At 41.3% G+C, this 22,881-nt stretch overlaps 1 protein-coding gene across 13 annotated transcripts in view; it reads right to left on the reverse strand.

Annotated features, from left to right (window-relative positions):
- LOC105431552 (uncharacterized) overlaps positions 1-22,809 on the reverse strand; it is an 85,096-nt gene extending 62,287 nt beyond the window's left edge. For 12 of the 13 annotated variants that reach the window (XR_016140446.1, XR_016140445.1, XR_016140444.1 and 9 more), the window contains exons 1-2: positions 22,486-22,809; positions 19,660-20,049 (exon numbers count right to left, since the gene is read on the reverse strand). Coding sequence is in view for 5 of the 13 variants with exons in the window: in XM_089081943.1 (XP_088938069.1) it covers positions 19,660-19,866 (207 nt within the window). In the remaining 8 variants the exon portion in view is untranslated. The remainder of the gene's footprint in view (positions 1-19,659; positions 20,050-22,485) is intronic. The other variant, XM_089081941.1, reaches the window with a different exon arrangement.
- Positions 22,810-22,881: the final 72 nt, after the last annotated feature.

Genomic DNA, 22,881 nt, shown 5'->3' on the forward strand with positions numbered 1-22,881 from the left:
TTTTACTAACGATTTTATTATTAAGAGTAAAAACGAAATAATTTACAGGTTCAACAAATTATTCTCAAAATGACTTATCGAACAAAATTTGTTCGATAAGTCTTAACGAAAATATGATTTGATATTGATATTGCACAGTTGAGAAGATCAGCCTTTTGATAAAAAATTCCTTGATAACTCTTACTTTCTGTGCGACTGTGCGTAAGCAATAAAAAGAAGGTAGCTTCCATTTACAGTACGCGTAACGTGAATCGACACACTTTTCTTTAAAAGGTATAAATTAAGAGGAAACCTGCATTCGCATGCGCTCGTCGACTCTCAGAAATTGAAAGCAGTTCGCTACGATAAAACCTCTCGTGAGTCTCTTTTACTGCTTCGATAAATTCACGCAAAAGTATACCTGAATAACTAACTGCGGATAAACATTTAACAAAGTTATTCGAAACTTCCCTCGTGGGAATGCACGAACAAATTGCAGTTAACATTCTGCTTCGAGGCTACAGAAGACTGACTCGAATTCAAGACGCCACGAACGCACTTAAGGAATCCTTGCGTGCACGCCGAAAGTGTCTGAATTGCTCTAAAGACATTAATTACACGTCAATTACACATCAATTACATAACGTGACTGGTAACTTCATTATATCAAATAGATACATATATTGCAATCTCGACAAGTAATGACTCTTCTTTTTCTAATTTTAACTTTAAAACGGGAATCTAATTCTAAAATCTACGCCTGATTTTTCAATAATGATTATAAATATTAATGTTTTATTTTTATTTTTATAAAAGGGTTAAAAATGGCAGTCTAATACTTAACATAACAATTAAATTTTTTCATCACATATAAATAATTAAAAGAGGATGAAAAAAGAGGATCATAAAGTATAAGATGTTAATGTCAAGACAACTTTTGTCGTATTTCTTTTTCCTATTGGCTTTTTCCTATTATAATTAAATGATGGTTTTTTTACAAGACAAATACATATTATTTTCTACCGCGAATGACACGTCTGAAGTTGCGATTTTCCGGATCAGACATGAGCGTGATCTGAGCTGCGGTTTTCTTGACGGTCCAGTCTGGAGAACCCGTTGCGGGCAACAGTCTGTACTCGCAAGTGTACTCACTTCACTTGCTGTCTGGACAGGGACGCTTTAAGGGCTTCCGGGGCCCCTTAGGGAGCGTGAAAGAAGTCGCTAAACATAGAACCCGGACCGTCGAAAGGGAAGCTCATTAATTCCCGTAACGATTTATAACGCCTGATTCCTTGTTCTGGACGTTTAAAAAAAGCATTCTCTGCCTGATCGTGTCAGGGCGAATTATTTATAGTCGCATTAAAAAAAAAAAAAGTCTTCCTTTTCCTGTTGTGCAACGTTGGGCATCCAAGAGACGGTCAGAGTCGTGCTGTCGTGCGAAAAAAGATCGGAATATCGGAATACCACGACGTCGTGCTTTAAGCTCGGCGAAACGAACGTCGCAATGATCGCGACGCGAACCGGCTGAAACGAGGAAGGGCGGGGAATAATTCAACGGATAACTCGACCTGGGTCGTTAACCGAGTAACAGCACGGTCGCGCACACAGGCCACGTGACAAAGTTTAGAATTTACGTCACGGCTAACGTTTCACTCCCAATCTTCTGTCGGTGTCGTCGGACTCTCTCTTCCGTTTTCCGAAATGCCTGGGACGTACTCGCAACGGCGAGTATTTCCGACCTGCGCTTACAACTCCATACGCCCAGCGTTTGTCATATCGATTTTCGCCAGTGATGATTGAAGGCTTCCTTCCATCCGAGTTCTTCCCGTCGTGGGGCGATTTTTACGCGACAAGAAAGAAGCGGATCGGCCGCAATGAGCCGTGATGGCTGTGCGCCCGCCTGCAATTTCTGGCGGTGCATCAAGCTAACTATAGCCACGCCAAAACTAACGAGCGGCCGTAGAATGCGTCCGCACGCGGCGTCCTACCCGCGATAGTTTCGCTCTCGCGGGCAACAAAAGCAGGAAGGATCGGTTCTCGCGATTGTCTGCCCACATAATAAAAGAGGTTTCGCAGCCCGAGAACGGCGAGTCCGCGCGGGCGGGAAAGGGGGGGAGGGAGGGGGGGGGGCCTCCGCGAGAATCGGTGATCGCGGAGTTGCGCGACTTTAGACAAGTTAAATGAGCACGGCGAGTTCGCGCGGACGGAATCGGAATTTCACCCCCCCCCCCCCCCGTGAAATAACGGTCCCAGTTCCCCGATAACAATTTCGGAATCGCGCCGTCGTCACGGTCCGTCCTCCACCACTAGCCACGATAGTGCAGCGGCGAGGGCAACGACCTGCCGCGCGGGGATCAACGGACCTCGTGCAGGTATCACACTTTTTCCCTTTCACAAAGCATCCTTGCAACGGTCCCGGCGAACGCCACAAAAGCCGCCGGTTAAAAAACCGTAGCTGCACTTAAGCTATCGCTGACGTATAAGTAGTAGATCATTAAGCCCTAGCCTCGTAATGGCCTCGCGAACGAAAAGAAATAGAATTTAAAGGAATTGAACTTTTCAAGAGGATCTCTAAAAAAAAAAAAAAAAAAAAAAAAAGAGGGAAATTATCCGCGATTTTATAGAAGAGGATAGTATCACGAAGCTCAGATCTACAGAGAATGCATAAAAATAGTATTCGATTTAATTGCACGTTCAAGTTTGTGCTGGAATAACGGCTTGTGATGCGTTCTTGATATTAACAAGTATTTTAATAATGTTTGATACCCTCTGAAAAGCATTCTTGCTAACGAAGACTGTCTCTTCCCATCAAGACTCACGATTAGTCAAAGAGACGAAGTATCTAGGCAATAACGACGATATACTATGCGCAAAGAACAGCAATTAGTGCCACGACAATGACAAAACGGGGCCGAGTTCATTGACTGGCTAAAGATGCTGGCTCGAGCTTGATAAAGGAAGAATAATAAGCGGCTAAAGAAGAGAAGCGATCCGTGGAAGAAATGCAGAGGAGGATGAGAGAAGGAAGAATCATCGAGTGTAAGCGTCGAAGCGTAACCGGTCGGACAACCGCGGTGTTCGCGTTTCCCGATCAATGAAACATCACGCCGAAGGCATGTCGGTTCGGTTAATATCACCGGTAATGGAAAACGCCCGACAATAAGATATACGCGGGAGTAAAAGTACATTGTATCTTTTTTAGATCACGCAGTCTGGGATAAATTTATACCTGACGTATGCCGTCCCCTTCCCAGAATGCTGCCGCTCGTAATTGAAATTCCTGCACGGCATTACGTAAAGCGGGATGAATGCGAGGATGAAATAAATCCGCGACTGAATTCTGAAAGAATCTAATCTCAGACACTCGCCAAAGTGCGTATTTGCATAAAAAGTTTGACAAAGTCGCTGCTTCAAAGTCGCTTTGCCCGGCTAATTTCGGCTTTTCAAAAAGTCTCGTTCGCGCTGATCGAAACAATCGCGTTTAAATCAACAATCGTGAGTACTTCGTGAGTGCGCCCGGTTTCCCGCAAATAAGTCGCTAATAAACTGAATCCCAGAATAACTTCGTAATTCGCAATGAAAAAAGGCTCAATCTGCATACCGGATTATAATTTATTCTCTTCGCTGCAGTCGTGCAGCGGCAGGGAAATTTATCTCAGGGATCACCATTAATCACGCGGTGATAAACAAACGGGAAATAAACTTCGCGGGATATTAACGATCTTGCTTCGTTATACCGTCGCCCGCGGACACGCCTCGAAGATCTAGATGTCAGGCATGGAACTGACGCAAGTGATTGCCGGTGCTAGACGAACGATCGGGCAATTAGTGGTTGCGGTAATAATGACGGAGTAGCGATATAACAATCTCGGATAAGTAGCATAGACTTAGCCGGCCGTGTACCGCATTAAAAGCGGCGGTTCACGCTGGATCACTCCGCTACTACCTCGTAAATCGACGTGCAAAATCGATAATTGATCGATTGGCGGTATTAGGTACCGTTTCAGGCGCGTTATACCCGCTAAGTTACGATTAAGCTGTTATAATTCTGTTATAAAACGAGAATCGGGACGCGCTATTTAAGATCCGCGTCCAAACAATCAAGAATTTAATATGCCGGTTTTATTAAATTTTGCAATTTATTTATAAAAATCTCGAGATTTGAATGGAAAAATATAAGAAATTATCTCCTCGGCTTGACACAAATATGTCGAACAATTAATTAAAACTCAGCTTACAAAAGCCAATTCAGCTTAAAAAAGACATGTTTCTGACGTGGACGTTTCAGCACGCATTGAAAAATTATTATAAGGCGAAGAGAGAGAGAGAGAGAGAGAGAGAAATGTTTAATTATACGTGTAATTACTAAAAATTAGTTAATAAAAATACAATGCGTGCTTTTTCTGAAAGATTAGAGATAGAAGCGTCCCTCTGAGCGAGAGACACTCTGAATATTGATGTCTCGACCCATCAACACGATGATTAATGACAATTTGCATCGGTCACTGGCCGAGGGAGAATTCGAAGATCCTGGTTAGATCGGTAACTCAATCTGTACGTAGTTAAGTAACTCGGAACGACGTTGAGCTGTCAAGAAAAACATAATCTTCATGATGTCTCACTTTAGCCGAGTATTCGTATTTCATCGAAGCGTTCAAGTATAAAACGGGTATTAAGAACTTCGCGCACGGCCGCGATTTATTCTACAAAAAAATCTTCTAAAAAAAAAGAAACAAATGACGTCGTTGAATTACTGGTTACTCATAAAGATGTTCTCCGCTAGCGCACGTTTTTAGTGCCAGAGAGATCCAACGTTCGTTGAGAAGATGTTGTTCGGTAATCGTGAACGTGACGTAAACGTGAACGTCGGTTTTCATCGACGTTCGCCACTTTTCTGGGATTATCGTTGATTGAAAAACTCCACGTGCTCGCCCCAATTCGATTTTCGATTTCCCGACGGGAAACCGACAGGAAGCATCCGCTGTGCTCGATCCGCTGCATTTCCCATGTGCACGTCCATTTCCCCATCGCTAAGAATCGCCGGTAATATACGCGCGGCCGTGCCGTCGGTGAACCGGCAGTCTACGTTTAGCCGAGACATCAACTCGCAACACGCACGCGGCACGCTGGACATAACAGTTAAAAATAACGTCAAGGTGCGAAACGCACGACGCCGGGGTTCCGGCCTGGACGGACAAAACCAGAGTTCTCGGAGGCCTATGGCGGCGAAGCCACCACTCGAGCACGCGGATTAAACGCCACTGCCATCAAACGCAATTATGATTTTCAACAAAATGTGAAAATGTTCTGGACATCGGAATTGAATTTATGAGAATATCGTTAAATCTTTGTTATTAAAATCATGTTTACATCCGCCGAAAGTGAGAAATCGAAACATACGAGGGACGCTAAAAATGCTTCGTTGGATCTCACAATCTCCGATTTCACGATCGCACGAAAATGCCAGAGATTTATATACTAATCTCGACGAGAAGAAAATAGCATGCATCTTTGTGGATGAATAAACGCTTTCCGAGATACTTTTTGGAAACGCTCGGAAGCAGTTAACGATCAACGTATATCTCGCGCGATAGCAAAAATGTCATGTTATCGATGTCGATGTCATAATCTTTTGAAACAAATAATTAAAAGTATTAAATTTTGCTCACGGAATTACTCTTGACACGGTATTAAATATGTGCAAGCCTGTCTTCGATTCTCTTAAAGAACGAAGACACAAGAACTCTCTTCCCCTTTCACGTATCCTCGGCAGCTGCAATTAAATCTATCTGTTTTGCGCTGGGAATCCTCCTGCAACGCGGTTCCCGCGAGTCCTGCGGGGAAACGAAACTTCCCACGGGCAAGTTTAACATCTCGACTTCGTGATCGCGTCGTCCGATAGAATTTCGCGACACTCGTTACCGCGCTAACGACCGCTTTATGAACGGGATGTGCCGGTTGTTAGACTTTTCTCCTAACTGGAGCACTGCTCATGCACGAAGCGTCTTTGTGTTAAAAAAGTATTCCATGTAAAAGATAAATAAATAGTTCACGGCTAAAGAGAAAATAATTTATAGATTACAACGCGTAAAAAATTATTTAATTATGACAATAAATAATGATTGTATGGATTATAATATATGTACACACGTAAAAGCAACTTGTTTATAACTTTTGATCATTTTCGACATGATAATAAAGTATTTCCTTTTATTTAACTTGTGAGAGTGACAGGTCGAATTAAGTAGAAACTTTTGCGATTATATGCAATGTGTCATATTATTATATGCGATTCATAAAAATATGCACGATCACAAAAATAATTAGGCTAGTCATTCGAACATAGCATCTTTTCATCTTCTCTCTTTTCTCGACAAATCAAAATTGCCGCCTTTTCGCGTATTATGCATAAGCCAACCTTATGTAATCATCGCATATTACGAATGGTAAATGACATCACGTCCAGTGTTACAAGCGTTGAGGTCATCAAGTGCCGCGAGTCAGTCGATATAAAAGACTTTTTTACGGTCGTTTTGTCATGTATGTTCAAGATGACGACGTGTACACGCAGATAGATTTCTCAGTAAAGCGAAGGTACTTTGGCTCGATTTAAGCACAGGGTCGAGATTAAGCACAGGACACGATGATTATTCCGCGGGGATGATCATTCTCGCCCCAATGACCTTCTATCGTCGCACTTTTAAAAGTAGACTAATGCACAACAAAAATATGTAAATTTGTGCAACAATTTCGTATATTTTTGCAACAACATTAAAACACGATAACCGAGCATTTTTACTGATGAAGTAATGATAACACTGATAAAAATGGGCTTAAAAACGATTAAAGATATTTTATACGGAAGTAGTCGGGATAAATTGAAATTTCAGTAGAATAAGTGATAGCACGATTGCTGAAATGACATTTGGTTCCGTATGACTCAAGTATCAAAATTCTGTTTACTCCCTTAAGCAGTTTTGGCCACGGGCCAGATAGCAACAGAATGTGTTAACCGCGTTCGCGGCTACAAGAAAAACATCGGATGATGCAGAGAAAAGCACGTACTTCGTGCGTAGCAGCTATTAATCAACCGAGATGACATCCCGATGTCAAAGTATATAATCGGCAGCAGCTCCCGCGACAAGTTTCTTTAGACTCAATGACGAATTAAATCTTTTAGCAGAAAAGTTGAAAAAGTATCTAGTAGAAATTCCATATTTTGTACAAGTAATTTGCTTATGCAAACTCAACTTGTAACGTAGCACCTGCTCGTAAATATCATTGCCTTCAATAGATAGATATTAATTATGCAATCATACGGACCTGTATGAGTTTACAATAGACAATACGTGCCTCATCCCATTCATATCTCTTCATATCTGTTACGACGACGTATTTATAGGAGCAAAAGTTTCTTTCAAACGTAAACACACGAGCACATTTTAACATTGGAATGAATATTTATAACATTTTTTTTTTATATGTAACGTTGTATTAAATAAATAAAAAGTAATATTTATATAAAGAGATAAATCTATCTATCATAAAAAGTAAAATAAAAGCTTCGTTTTAGTCGCAATGTGATAACATGATTGCGCCAAAATGTCAAGCTGTCACGGTTGGCATAACAGAAATAATAAGAGAAATTCGTTCGGACGGCTATTCTACTACTCATAATCGTACGATGCATTTGCAACGATCATATTTGGGACACGAGACAACCAGTTGTCCGACCGGTATGTCGCCGCGTCCCAATTTTCACTGCGAGCAAGGCGAGTGCATTCGTGACTCATCCATATCGTCATCGCGAAAAGTATACGGCCATATTACAATGCCCGAAACATGTTTCAGTACGACGAAGTGACAAACGTCATGAGAAAGAAACGCTCCCTCGCGAATGTTGCGTGAAAATATCTTCCGCCAGTCGAATTTTACGAAAGTCTCCGGAACAACCGCTCGTCTTTCGAACTCGCTCGTGAGAAACCGAGAAACGGCTCAAATTTTAAAAATTACTATTTCAAAATCGACGATGATAATTATGATTATTCGATTTAACGACAAAATAAATAATTGCAATATAATAAATATAATAAATACCGAGCTCCAATTTTATATTGTTAATGTAATCGTGTAGGTGCAAATTTATTTTATCAATATGTAATAATTTTTGAACAATTTTCATCTTATTAGTAATAATATAATAATATAATTTCAGGATTTTTTTCTTTTAATTGTCCTCCTGAGATTTGATTAATCACAGAAACAAAAAGGCAATTTGCATTTTGCATATTAATGATATTAATAGTTCTTCGAGTTAACTGTTAACGAACGATGTATTCAAATATATTAGTGTCAAACAGTTGAACTCTGAACCCGTCATTAAACTCTGTCTTATATCAGATTCTAAGCCAATCTTTAATTATATCTCTCTCCCGCGATGTTAGATTCGAATGCACCATTCGTCACGGTGAATTAAGCATAGAAAGCGGAAAGACGAAGACGATGAAAACTCGCGTAGTGATTTTAATTTATGTTTTAAGGCCGCTGTTAATTAACGGTAGATTGCAATTCCTCACACCGCCTTGTGTTTATCTCCGTGTATGTAGCGTATAATAACAGTGTAGTCTATAGCCATTAAGACGAGGGGAAAGGAGGATTATGCTTTTCTTTAATATTTTTCTTGCTTACGGAAATTTCAGACATTAAATGAAAATTGATAGTTTCTCTTTAATCAAGCAAAAACATCGTGCTACGAATAAATAAAATAAACATCGTCTTATCTTAATCTCGCAACGGCACGCAAGCTTCGCACGAAAGCAACGAAAAAGCAACGGTAAGCCTGTTTTTTTTTTTTTCCTCGAAATTACTATTCAGTAAAAGTGTATTAGTTCGGAGCTGGAGGAGCCCTCCGTTCGCCACTCGGTCACTCCTGATATCCGTATATGTGTCAGCCAATGTGTTATCCAGTATAATCTCTTCATCGCTGCCAGCACGTCCTTTTCATTGAGGCTTAATTAAATGTACGCTCGGTATGCCGACGGAAGAAACGAGGGCGGGAGAGGCCCCCCCCCCCCCCGACTTCTCCGACTGAACGGGAGGCAAATGGAGAGCGCGGCCGAAAGGGTCGAGGTCGCTGGTTATGACAGCAGCGTGAACTGAATTTCAGGTTCTCTGCTATAGATGCCTTCATCCAGAACGCGATGTCGCCTCTTTTATACTTTTCCATGGCGAAAAGATTTCTCGTAAATTTTTTTCCGCCAATTCCCCCCTCCCCTCCCTCCTACTACTGTACTACATTTCAAGATATAAGGAAGCGGAAAGTGTAGGCGATTACGTTTTATAATCTTTCCTCAAAATCGCTCGAGTATCGCAGTAAAGTGCAACAAATAGTACTGAACGATTCTCTGCGCGTCCACAGAGACAAACATCTTAAAGATTCATTCGAGACTCATCCGAGAAAAATACAATGCAGTAAACAAAAATACGCTCATTTCAAAGAGCCTTTAATAACTCATGTAGACAGTAACGATCCCCGTAATGTAGCCGTTTTATATAATACGCACAGCCTTACATTTTATCATATAAATTGTCACTCTGGTCCGCGTGGATCTACACTACGTGAATGTCCCTGGAATATACGAGGGAGGGGGGGGGGGGCAGGGGAGATATCAAAATTGGAGACTACGGAGGGAATTAAAATAATTGAGCGCTTCCTGGCATCAAGAGAGAGGGAGCGAGAGACCGAGAGAAAAATAGAGAATAGAAAAAAAAAACAAAAAAAAAACAGCTGTACGGAAAAAACGATCGCGTTGGGGCAGGGCACGGCGTAACACAGTGGATAGGTAATAGATACACGTAGATGTACATGGGTATATATGTGGGACAGGCAAGATGGAGTCTCGGAGGCACGGGTCGATATGAACGCGGCAGTGCTATTGCAGCAAACCACCCCCTGTTCGTTCCTCCGCGCGTTCCTCCCCATTCGCTCCTCTTACCATCTTTGCTCGACTCTCTTTCCGCTATCAATCCCCCGTATCGCCTCCCCGCCGCCATCGATAGTATCGCTATCGGCACCGTTTGCTGATCGACACATGCGTGTGTGTCGATCCGACTTTTTTTTTTTTTTTTTTCGAAAAACGCACACCCGAGCGAAAGCACGAGGATCGATTATAGAACCCAGAAACCCCGCGGAGGGAAAGCCGATTGCGATCGCCGATGCATCGACGATGACATGATTTCAATTGTCTGATAATGTGTGTATTTTCCGAAAAATTCTTTCCGTGATAAATTGTGATATTTTTAACTAATCGAATTAGAATTTTTTTGTAAATATAAATACACGTGTTCGTTATTATTTAGATAACACGGCAGCGTGTAATAATAATGTAAAATAATAATGTAAAATAAAAAATAGCCATATTAATTCATGTTTCTCTCGTATCGCACTTATGTTAGTTGAATGCAAACGACTGTCACGTTTTAATTCATTTTGCAGCAATCATTGCAGGAAACGGCATCAATAAAGCGAGAGAAGCTAGGTAAACATTTTTAATGAATTCTCAGCGAGATTAGCTCGCTGCTTCATCATCGAGATGACTCGGTGTTGCCTCGACGAGTCGAGATATAAAACTCGTTTTTAATATTAGCAGCTGACTTGTCGGCGTTGTAACACGAATGTACGCCAGTCGTGCTTTCCATTGTACGACGACGATGACGATGGTCGAATTGCGAGAGCTCTCCCGAATCGCGAGGGACCGACGTATAAATTAGCGGCCCCTTTCGTGATATTTCGCATTGGCATTTTTTTTCTTATTCTCTGACCTTTCAATTTCTCCGACAGTGACGTAATCTCCTCCACGTGCGGACGTTGCGTGTGTAACGCGTTCGAACAAAAATAATCGTGATGCGATTCTGAACTGATATACAGAAACAAAATCCGCATTATCCGCAGTAATATGTGCGAAAAATTCGTCGACCGTAATTAATTAATTCGATCGCCACGTCAAGCTTATCACAATAAATCGTATTTGCATTTTCTTGAAAACGATAACATTTAGCATAAATAAAATTTCTTATTTTACACCGCACATATAAATATATGCGTTCATATATAAATGCAAATTAAATAAAAAATGAATCTCTTATGCACAAATGCTATAAGCCTGAAGCAGATGCTGACGTCATGTGACATGTAACATGACACCATAATTAAAATGTTAAACGTTTTAGAATCAAAATCATTTCATCTATCAATCACTTATTTTTGCAATTACCTGTTTTCTTCTAGCAAAGGTTTTTTACTGATGTTGCAATTGAGAGCAATTAATCCAATGAATAGGATAGTGTCAACGCAATATATATAGCAAAGCATTTCGCTAACAATTGTGACTGAAATTAAACGTAATTATAATTACGTTTAATTTCAATTACAATTGTTTGTCTGCCTAAGGATATTACTATTGTTGATAGATTACATTTCAATTACGTCACTTTTACCTTTTGAATATACTTTAATTTTGACACGGGGAAACATAAAATTTAACAATATATATTTAATCGCTGAAAATTTTTGCTAAAAATTCTTTAAATAAAATTATAATGTCAAATATACTTTAAAAAATTGTAATTTTTTTAATCATCTCTTATCCTGTTCATAGTTTTTTGTTTGATTTATCAATTTTTGATAAAAATAATTATTTGAATAAAATAGCAAGACAGAGAAAGTATTAATTCAATACAATATAATACAATACAAAATAACAATAGAAGAAAAAAGAAAGTAATATTTGTGACAAATATTGCTAAAAATAAATTTGTTAAAAAGCTCGATCTAAATCGCTGGAATATAATTGGTGCGAATGTAAGCGACCTTGTTCTATCTTTAGAAATTCTTATGGATGCGATTTCTAGATCTTTGTAATCTGCTCGATGATGCAGTTTTGCCGTCAGTGAACGGAGAAATGCAGCGAGATTGAATAACAACGTTACTTAATTGTTGGCAGAAGCGGATTTAGGTTCTCACGCGAAGGGGAATGAATTAAAACTGCACGAATACATCTGCCATCCTTGATCGCCCTATTTATTTACGTTATTATAGCGTAATTAGCGTACAACCTGATAATCTTAGCCGGTTATAAATGCATCTACTCGATAATCGATGCAGGTTGTTGCACCAGCTTGTGTACAGCTGTACGCAAGCTGGTACTACAATATCATTATTCTTTTACAATCCTATTGTTAGCCAAAAACGCGATAATAATTTTTATTCACACCCCCCCCCCACACACACACACACACTGCATATTATACAATACCAATTAAAATGTACGTTGAATAACGCCTGTATATACATACGTATAATGAATTATAATAAATAATACCTGTGGAATCATTCTTAATGCACAAATCAAATATTACGAGGACGTTTTCCATCACGCATGAATCGTGCAACATATTCAAAACTAGGTCAGTATCGATTATAGAAGTGCCAGTATAAAAGCGTGTATTAAATAAAATGTCACATAAGAATTAGGACAATAACAAAAACGACACGTAGTCTATTCTCTGTAGCTGCAGGCTATGTTCGTTAGGATAATTCTTTTATTCGAATTGAAGTTAATATGTGCACACTTAAATAATTGAGAATAAATATCGACACACTCAATCAAAATTAGATATAAATAAAATAAAATGATCACGTGTCATTTTTATTTACAGGCACACTATCTTGATAATATTTAAATTCAAATTTGATTAATCAAAAATCTGACTATAGAGCTGGCGTAAAATTGCATTAAGTCTGCAATTTTTACCATATCTCCATATGCGAAAATTATTCCGCGTAACGGTCGCTAAAACTGGTGCATTGATCACGCAAAAGGAAGAGCCGATTCTAATTTCCGAGAGAGAGAGAGAGTGTGTGTGTGTTTTGGCAAATTGCATTAAATTATCTTTCGCTCACTCATCCTCGATGTTCCTATGCATAGATGAATAGGAATGCTAGAGAAGGGATAAGGATTCTAAAACCACTTATGGTAAACCGCTACGTTCCTTCCCCTCTCAAACAAATTAAAGAAGTGGCTGGCACGAACCCTTTTCGATCACAGAAGCGTGATGAAACTGGTCCCCGACTCGGAAGAACGGGGAAAGCAAAAAGGGAGAAGGCTTCGGCAACGCGAACACGGAGGGGTTTACAACCCCTCTGTTAAGTTTACACAGCTCGCTACTTATCGCGCGTGTGTTTAAAGAAGTGTACAGCAGCCGAAACGCGCATTCGAATTATCGCGCTTCGTCGGCTGCTTCGTTAGACAGTACTTTGAAGTCTGTCTAGGATCTTTAGCCCGTTGAGGACGCGATTATAGGCAAAGTAATGCTCAAATGCATAGTTAAAAAGCGAATACACATGTATTAAACAAAATCATTTTTGCCACGAATCTCATGTTAATAAAGCTTCGATTTATTTTTCTGGAATGTCGCAACTTTTCTAAGAAAAAACATAAAAAATACTGTTATTTCTTTTTTTATTTTATATCCAAAATTTCCTAATTTTATGCATTGGATTTACCGCGTTATTAATAGACGATTATAATTTTAAGCGTTGTCATTTCATTTTTTAATTTTCTGTGATGTGTTTTAACCATATGTTAGCCACATATGCTTCGCATGTGTTCTTAAACTAGATTCTAGAACTTAAATTATTGCAAGTATTTCTTTATACTTTCCGAAACAGGATCGTTATTTATTTCAGTTAACATCGGGAAGATTTATATGACGTGAAATATATCGTTTAAATGGAATTTAAGAAGTCATCTGCCTTTTGAGACCAGCACGATTTAATAATTAAATCAGACATCATAATGACAGATCCTTCTAGCATCACTGCTTGTTGTGTGCGTGTGACGTGTAATTCCGTCCATCTTCGCTGCTTTTAACGACAATGGCATTTTACGAGACGTTATTAAAGTGGGTCAATCACGGCCACTTCCGACGTTGCATTTAGTGCTCAAGTACTTGTCAAGGGCAGAATGCCAAATTTCTACGGAAGTTCTTGTCAACTCGGAATGAATACTCGTTGGATGGACAAAGTGGCAATTAATTTAATGCACCTTTTATAAGCTACCTCGTTAAATAAATGTCTTCTATCGAATAATAAGTTTGGAAAAAGATCACGAAAAAAACAAACGTATGAAAATGTCGTTAAAAATATTTTCTCATTAATTTGTTTTTATATATTTTTTAAGCATAAAAAGTAACGTTCCTCCGTGTCATTAATAATCTTCACGTATATTTAATATCCTCAATGCCAATTTTCTCCTAAAGGATCAATAATATTTCTTTTACATTATCTCCTTTCCTGTAGTATAACTTTTTGTAATATTTTTATATTTATAAAAGAAAAGTTCGCAGCAGGCAATTTATCGTAATTTCTGTTGTTATTCTATCACAAAGAATAAATTGCTCGCAAAGCCCAGCTGCGTCAGCTGATGTCACGTAAAACCCGATGACTCGATGATTTGCAGCGATTTCGAGCTAAATCGCGCCGATGCAAAATTTCACGGCGATGCACACACACCACACACACACACACACACACACACGCGCGCGCGCGCGCGCGCGCGCGCGCACCGTCGTGGACCGTTCATCTAGCGTAAAGCGTGAAGCCGCTGCCGCAATTCTCTCAGCGTCAACGCCATTGCGGCAGCGTACCGCTGCGCGAAAACGCATTTATTTTCAGTCTCTACCTTTGCGGCAGGTTGCGGAAGGGACGTGACACGTACACGGTCTACACGTGTACGCCGCCTGTGGTTTCGCAACGCGGTCTCATCCGGCAAGAAATCGACGAATGGAAAATAACGCGTTCCGCACATGCATACGCATACGTAGAGCTTCAACCGTAAAAATGTTACGGTACGATGAATTCGCAGATCGATACGCGAGAGATTACAAAAAGAGTCGTTTCGGCTGCCGCGCGCATTTAGTATGCGCCTGAATTGTTTATAGTCGCGCCGCGCGAGAATATCTCGTTTTAATATCCGTTTTAATATCCATTGTTTATGACACAGATGAGTCGGTCTCATCCGATCGATGTACGACCCGCGTAGGGACGTACACTTTATTTTTTTCACTCGGATAGACACAGATTGGATGGACTATGTCCAAACGTTGTAACGTAGTCAAATGTCAATGTTTTTTTTTTTCCGCTTTAGCAGTTGGCATCTCGCTATTAGCTCAGTCTTCCCCGCGGCAGTGAATATGTTAATAACGTCCTTATCGCGAGACATGACTGTCGCTCGTGGAGTTTACACGGGATGCCAATTTTAAAACATGTTTTTCCAAAATACATCGACGATTACTCCAAGAGCTTCGAGCTGTTCTTTAATCCCAACTCAATTATACGTCCTTGTTGACCTTATTCTATATTTCCGAGAGGCTCATATCGGGATAAATCAACTTATCTATTTAATCTTAGCAGGCCGTTACATCAAGCTAGTTGTACGATCACGTCGCAGTTATCCTTAATAATTTACTCGAATACTTGGGTCATTTGTGCCCACGATATTTTGCAGAGGAGAGATGACACGTCACCGTAAGAAATGCACGTACCTCCGTCGCGGTGTGATATTACTGGCATGCACCGCCTTATTACGAGCAATCAGATGTAACTCACACGTCAAGCTGACTGGCAACGTGATCGTCCCCTAAAAGCGCATCACGGAATCTACGGACTGGCTGTTGTTGAACGCAAGGAATTGCTGCTCGTAGTCTAAAATCCCGTAATGCGGCGCGACTGACCCAGATTCGTGATCGCTGCAGCACCACCTTCGTGTCTTTTATCGCACACACGCGGACGTTTCTGAACGACGGATACGGTTTCAAATCCGATCGACAAGCACATTGCTGTTTTCTAATGTGAATTAGTTCGATCCTCTCGCGATGAGTGCCTCACAACTCGCGATTTCAATCACACAAACAGATTCACCCCGAGAGATTCTTGAAAATTAAATTCTAAAATAAATAATCTTAAAGATTAAAACTGGAACCAGAAGACTTTGTCCGACTGTCTAAAGTACAATCCGCGAAGACTTTTCTCCTATTTGCAATGTAAATATTTGATACTCGAAATTAAGTTAATGAATTTTGGAACCTCCTGTATAATCGATGTGTCCGATCGACGAGAGATATTCGCGATAAACCGCGACGACCTTGATTTACATGGGGAATAGGACACGCAATCTCGAGGCTACCAATCTTTTAGCTGTACCAGTCGTTGCGCCTCGGTCAATTAATCAATTTGCTATCTAACAGTATGACTCAACCTGCGAACCTAATTCGACGGAAACGTATTTTTATCTACGACGGAGAGATATACGCGCTCGGATCTCTCTTCAGAATTGGTTAGCCGTGGCCTCGGGACATTGTTCAAGGTTTGTTGGCGAGGGTCCACGGTGAAATTATGACGTAATCTCAGAGTCCAGAGTGTATACGGTACATAGAGAGTGGTTAGATGTTGACGCATGCCGGACGGCGGATGGACTCGTAACGCGAGTCAATGGAATCCTCGCGTAAAGCAGGACGTCGAACTGCCGCCGGTGAGGACTTCATGGAATATCGATAAGCGACACTGCATATACAATCAGTCATATTATTTATCGTTCTGCAAGCTATGCATCTCAATGTCGCGATTCGATCGCCGAGCGATAAGCCGTATGCGAACCATTCCGCTTTGAATGTCAAACGATTCATTTCAGCGCTAGGTTTTTTTTTTTTTTATATAAAATTGCTATTTTTATCGCAAAGGGTTATAATAAAATTTATTCGTTCGACTTACTAAAAAGTTTAAAGTCTTTTAATAACGAGTATAATAGTTGATAGGGGAAACCAAGACTATTAATTATATATGTATGTAAATTTAAAAAATAATTATTTTAGCACAACGGCTCTAGCCGTAATCTATAAAAATATCGTTTTTATATATTTTTAGTAAAAAAAATTCATTATTTTTATATGAAAATATCTTATCTCGCTGTTACCCTCAGCCTGTCATAAAGATAGACAGAGTGTACTATTTTAGATGCCCCACCCTTCATAGCATTAGATTTACATTCTAATTGTATTTCCACATGCAACGATTTAATTCCCGAATTGATCTCTGAGATTCGAAAAGCGTGAAATGATGATACATTTATTAAACGAAGAGTCAGCGTTGTTCATATAACGTATGACATCACGACATTAGGCGGAATGAAATAACTCGTTCCCGAGTTACGCGCGATGGATATTTCTTCTCTTGACGAGCGACACGATTTTTCGAGAATAAAGCAGCAGCTGTTTCAGTAGAGAGGTACTCACTAATTAGTGTAAGAGCCTCGACTTGATTTCTGTGGCGGCACAGCGACGAATATGTACATATATATGCTTCAAAGTATCATGGACTTTTCTTTTTATCGGCTAGTTCTACAAACGCAGAAATATACGATTCGATGCAGATATATACGTGTGGTCATTAAAAATTGGCTACTATGGTGACTTATAGAAGTCACGCGTGGTACAAAAACACAGCCTTGAACATAACTAAAAATTCCTCAAAGTCGTAAATATGCTCAGTCATATATATACGTTATGAGATCATACCGATAGACGTAGTAGGACGAAGAGACGATAATATGAAAAATATTCATCTTTAACGCTTAAGCGAGATGTACGTTTAGGTGCACGCGTACTACGAAAAGAATTTAAGTATAAAGCAGATATTCCAAGAGGCGGAGGAGAGACGGGGTCGGTTTTCTACGAAAGAGTTGGATCGAGGTAAATTTCTCCCTTGGGACAGCATGAGAAATCAACCAAGACCATTCTTAAATTAAGAATGAAATCGCAGTCTCTTACAATCTGTGTCGCAACCGGTTTCTCGATGTCATCCTCAGGTAAGAAGCTTACCTTGTCCAAATTCTCATCGACTTGCTCTCGACTCGCTTATTTAGGTACGAAACAAAGTACAAACAAAGTACTACTCTCGTAGTACTTTCGAGTTACTACTCCAAATATCTATCCCTTTTTAGTTTACCGCGAATGCTATCTAACCGTTTTGATGATAAGTAATAGGAATGGTCCGGAAGAGAGACTGCAATTAATTAAAACGGCCTGACATTCTCTGTCTGGCGTCCCCTTTTCGTCCTATAGAATAGAACAGTGCGCGCCCACTCAATGTGGGATTTTTTTCTTTTCATCCCGTTCAGGATCTCCGGTGCCGTGAGCATGGGGGCACGTGCGTCCCCTACCTAGTTACGCTGCTACCTTCGCAGCAGCCTACGTTCTGGAGTAACCGTGACCTTTGAGCCGCAACAATCGGCCGGCCACTTCATCTTAATGATCGCTTTGCATGCTAACGCGCACGACGTAATGATCTGCGACAAAGGCGGCCGTACTGTTGATGCCTTCTCAGATGTCCGGCGGATCGCAAATAGGATCCCGTGAAGAACCGCGCGCTAAAAGTGGGGACTTTTGACGAATGGCATCGCGCTATCCGGTTCGGAAGTTAGACGAAATACTCGGCGAAATACATTTCGAGCCTCTAGGCTCTTTTTCGTAAGGGATCAGCCGCCGGGTTTATCCGCGATGTAAATGGACGGCCACGTACCACTCGCTGCAAAACGCTTTTAAGCAACGTTACGAGCAAGAAAAGAGAAACGCGAGATAAAAATTCGTTCGTGCAGAAAATTTTTTTGTCGAAGAAACTCACGTGCCGCGTGAGAAGAGAGTATACGAAATGGGGGGAGTACAGCTGTACTGAACCCTCCTCTCGCACTTTACCCACGCAATCGAAATTGCGAGTTGACATGCGGCGAAACAGTTGAATGCAAGCCCGTATATGCTATTAGATGTCATGTATATACGAAGCCTATTATTTGCTATAATGCCACCCACTTCCCTCTCGTCTCGTGGCCAAAAATACATACGTTCGTGACGAACTAATGCGCACACCATGCAGTACTCTGATAACTCTGTATATTACGTGACACAGCAAATTTTTAAAACATTATAAAGGTATTTTCGTATAATTATGCAACCTCGATACAGTAGAGCGATCAATACAATAGAGCGAGATATATATATATATATATATATATATATATATATATATATATATATAAAGAGAAATCCATTATTTTATAATAAAATATTATTTCTCATTTGTACGATTCCAGGCAATCTTGACTAAATCTTGCGATTAAAATTTTGCTTTTAACACGTTAAGACATCGCATTGCGAAGAATACCGGTCTTATAAATCAATGTAATTGCTAGATCCGACAAATAAAGTAGTGCAGTTTCCTGATATAAAACTGAAGCATCGAGAATGATACAAACTTTCCCACTTTTCACATTTAGATAAAACAAACTTGAGTAAAACTTTAGATAAAACTAACTGTACACTTGGTCGTGAAAAAAGAAATGTAGCGGAACCTCGAAGGAACTAACTTCAACGGCGCTACAACTGCACCGTCGTTTAGACCTTGATTAAATTTCCTTCCTCCACTTCCGTCGTAGATAAAACCAAAGAAGGGACACACATCATTGGCGCCGGTAGGAAGCGAGAGGTTAAAAGAAGAAAAAAAAAAAAAGGATTTCAGGTTCATATCGTTCTCTCGATGCTTCCTGTCAACAAAAAGCTCATCAATCTTACCTGTTTTGTGGCGCGTGGCAACGTCTCCACGTTGGTGCCGCCGACGACGGGCGCCTTCTCCGGCCCGCCGTTTTGCTGGCTGACGTTTATGTTGGCGTTAACATTGGCGTTAACATTATTGGCATTGTCAGTGACGTTCGTGTTCATGTTCGCTCCGGCAGTAACGTCGCCGGCGCCGCCACCGCGCTTCCCGTCCTCGCCCGTCATTCTTCGGTCGCTCTGTCGATTCACCCTCTCGTTGTCTCACACCCTGTCCGCCCTCGCCACCGCCGGCTCCACCGCCGCCGCCGCCACCTCCGCCGCCGTCGTCCTCGTCGTCGCCGTCCCCGTTCCGCTTGTACTTCCGCTCGTTAATTCCCAACCTTGGTCCACGGCTCGGAATTCCGATATCTGTGCGGCCGATCGAGAGCCGATAAGAGAAGAGCGTGACGAATGACGCTTAACGCGTAATTTATTGCAACCCCTCAACGTGGGAATCTCCCCATCTCTGGTTTTCCCCTAAGACGCGGTTTTCTCCTAATCTAGGCTATTAATAGAAGAAATTTGACGGAAATGGTATGCGGAAAGCTCGAGTTCGCGAATTAAAATATATCACGCCGTTATAGTTCGAAGAGCTCATTTTAAATTTCCCATATTTAAAAAAAGATTCGAAATTATAGTTTTGATCTATCGCGTTCCCCCGAACTTCTCTTATTGTTCAAAATAAATTCCCAAGGGCAAATAAAATGAAGTATCACGCGCTATGGAGTTCCATCGGGCCAAATTACTCTGGTTGTTCCTCGAGAAGCGCTATTTTTACTCTCCAAGAAACGATACGGGTGGTATAACCGTACATAACGAAACGGTTCACAAGCACATTGTGAGCACCGTCCTACCGTTTGCTATTCGCCGAGAGAGAAGACCGAGGCAGATAAACCTCGCCCGAAGTGCAATTCTCTAACTCGCCAACATCATCAAACGACACGAAGCTGCGAAATTACATCTCGAAGGAAAACGGGGGGTATCTTTCAGAGCACATCTCTCGAAACATTCTTGCGTATTTAAAATGCACCTCGATATAGAACACTACACGTCACGATTTATCTTTTTTTTTTTTTTTCCGCAAACGCGAATAGCGTTTTACAATGATCATCGTCTAACGAACGTAAAAGCGAAGGTCGAGCTTTCCGCGGGGGGGGGGGGGGTTTTGAGCGAGAACGCAGGATATCTTCGATGGGGATCGTGGGCTTTCTGATAAAGAGCAAGAGACGAGAGAGGTGTCAACGTCATAGTGACGACAATGCGATCGCGATGATATCCGCCGAAGCGGAGCAACCGGGCAAAGTAGTTACTGCCGGCGAGAATCCGCGAGAATCCGGTTTTCCTCGAGGAAAACGTACGTGCGAGGCGTACGGAAAGCCCGCAACACGGTCGGCGGTAGAACCACCGAGAAAATCGATTCGAGCGTGTCCGTTCGAGCACTGCGCGCCTCTCCGAGTCGCGGCGATAAAAGCGGCCGTCGCCCTGGCTTACGATCCGAACACTCGAGGACGAGTCTCGGCGAGACCACCTCGAGATGCGGACTTTCCAAAATTTTAAATAGCGTACATTCTTCTTCCTCCTTTTTTTTTTATTTCGTTCGGCCGTCGGTTCAACCCAACTGCGCCGTACGTTTCCGGTACGCTTTTGACGTTCCGCTCCGGATAGTCGCATATATGTTTTGGTACGACTCGATCAATTTGATATTCGCATTTTTTCCACGTAAATAAATTAGATTCCAATTTCAGATTAAAAGGAAAAACGGAGGAAGAAAACTAATATTTTTTTTTTGTATATATAATTAATATATTAATATAAAATATTAAAACGTTATTCAGGAATATTTTTGATGATGTCTTGTAAAATTAAGAAAATGGCAATGTTAATAATAATAATAATTTACGTAAGATAAATAAAGCTTAAATAAAGAATTGATGAATTGAAGATTTTCATGTTGACGGTTCGAAATTGTTCCAACTCGGAGCGTCACTTTGTAATCCGATATGACTTAGTTATACTAACGCGAATCATAATCATTTTCCGAAGATAGAAATAAGCGCAGCGAAACCGAGAAAGGAAATCTTTTGTATCCACTTTTGTAATCACAATCAGAGATCTCATGTGTCGAGAGAAGAGGTGGAGGGAAGGGAATTGATACTCGTAAACACCCCACCTTGTGATTAATATCGCGAAATAAATTCTCTAATAGCAAACATTTTTATGGATGACTTCAGGTCATTGACGATCGGATCGAACCGGATTGCGCGAAGCGCGATTGGTCGTCGCGTCGGTGAGAAACAGGAAAATCTGGAGAACGCGCAAAATGATGGTTGCACATCCCGCAATTACTCGACGAGGATTCCACTAGCGTTTCTACGCACACACATACGTACATACACACATGTACACAAATGTGTGTGTGTGTGTGTGTGTGTGTGTGTGTGTGTGTAAAAGATATATGTATCTTTTTACATAATTTATAAGTATATATGTATACAGTATACATGTATATAGTATACATTAGCATCAACGGCGTTGGGTCTGGTCCCTCGGCGCGGTACATTTCGCGTACGATCGATCTCTCGAACCCTTTTTTCCCGCACTTCGGCCGAGTTTGCCGCGGTTCGATGACGCGCGGCGCCTCAAATCCGCACGATTATCGAGCGATTGCGTTCGAAACGCTATTCTACGCGCGAGCGGGTGTAGGGTAAAAAGGGAATGAAACAGATGAGAGAAAGAAAGAGAAGGAAAGACAAAAAGAAAGAGAGAGAGAGAGAGAGAGAGAGAGAGAGAAAAAAGCGCACTAACCGGAGTAGTTCACACACGCAGGATGCGCGCGGCGGATACCTTAACTAGTCCACTAGTCTATCAACCACCGCAGTATTCAACGGGACACTTTTCCCATCGAACGCTTCTTCCTCCACTTGTCAAATCACATGCCGCGCCGTCATCTTACGCTGCGTCGTCTCGCCCTTTGCGTTTCGTTTCTCCTTCACATCGACCGGTTGCCGCTGCGGACCGCGCGCGCACACGTATATACGACTCCGAGTCCGAGAATTCGCGCGACGAAGAAAGCACCGAGCGTAACACGACCGCCCTCCCGGATACTCCTCACGGCTTTGATCGGCCGCCGCCGCCACCACCGCCGCTCCTGTCGCCTCCGCCGATGGCGACGCCGCGCTCGCTGCGACACCTGTCGGCAGC

Source organism: Pogonomyrmex barbatus, unplaced genomic scaffold, assembly GCF_055798465.1.
Source record: "Pogonomyrmex barbatus isolate J1 unplaced genomic scaffold, ASM5579846v1 scaffold5, whole genome shotgun sequence".
NCBI lineage: Eukaryota > Metazoa > Arthropoda > Insecta > Hymenoptera > Formicidae > Pogonomyrmex > Pogonomyrmex barbatus.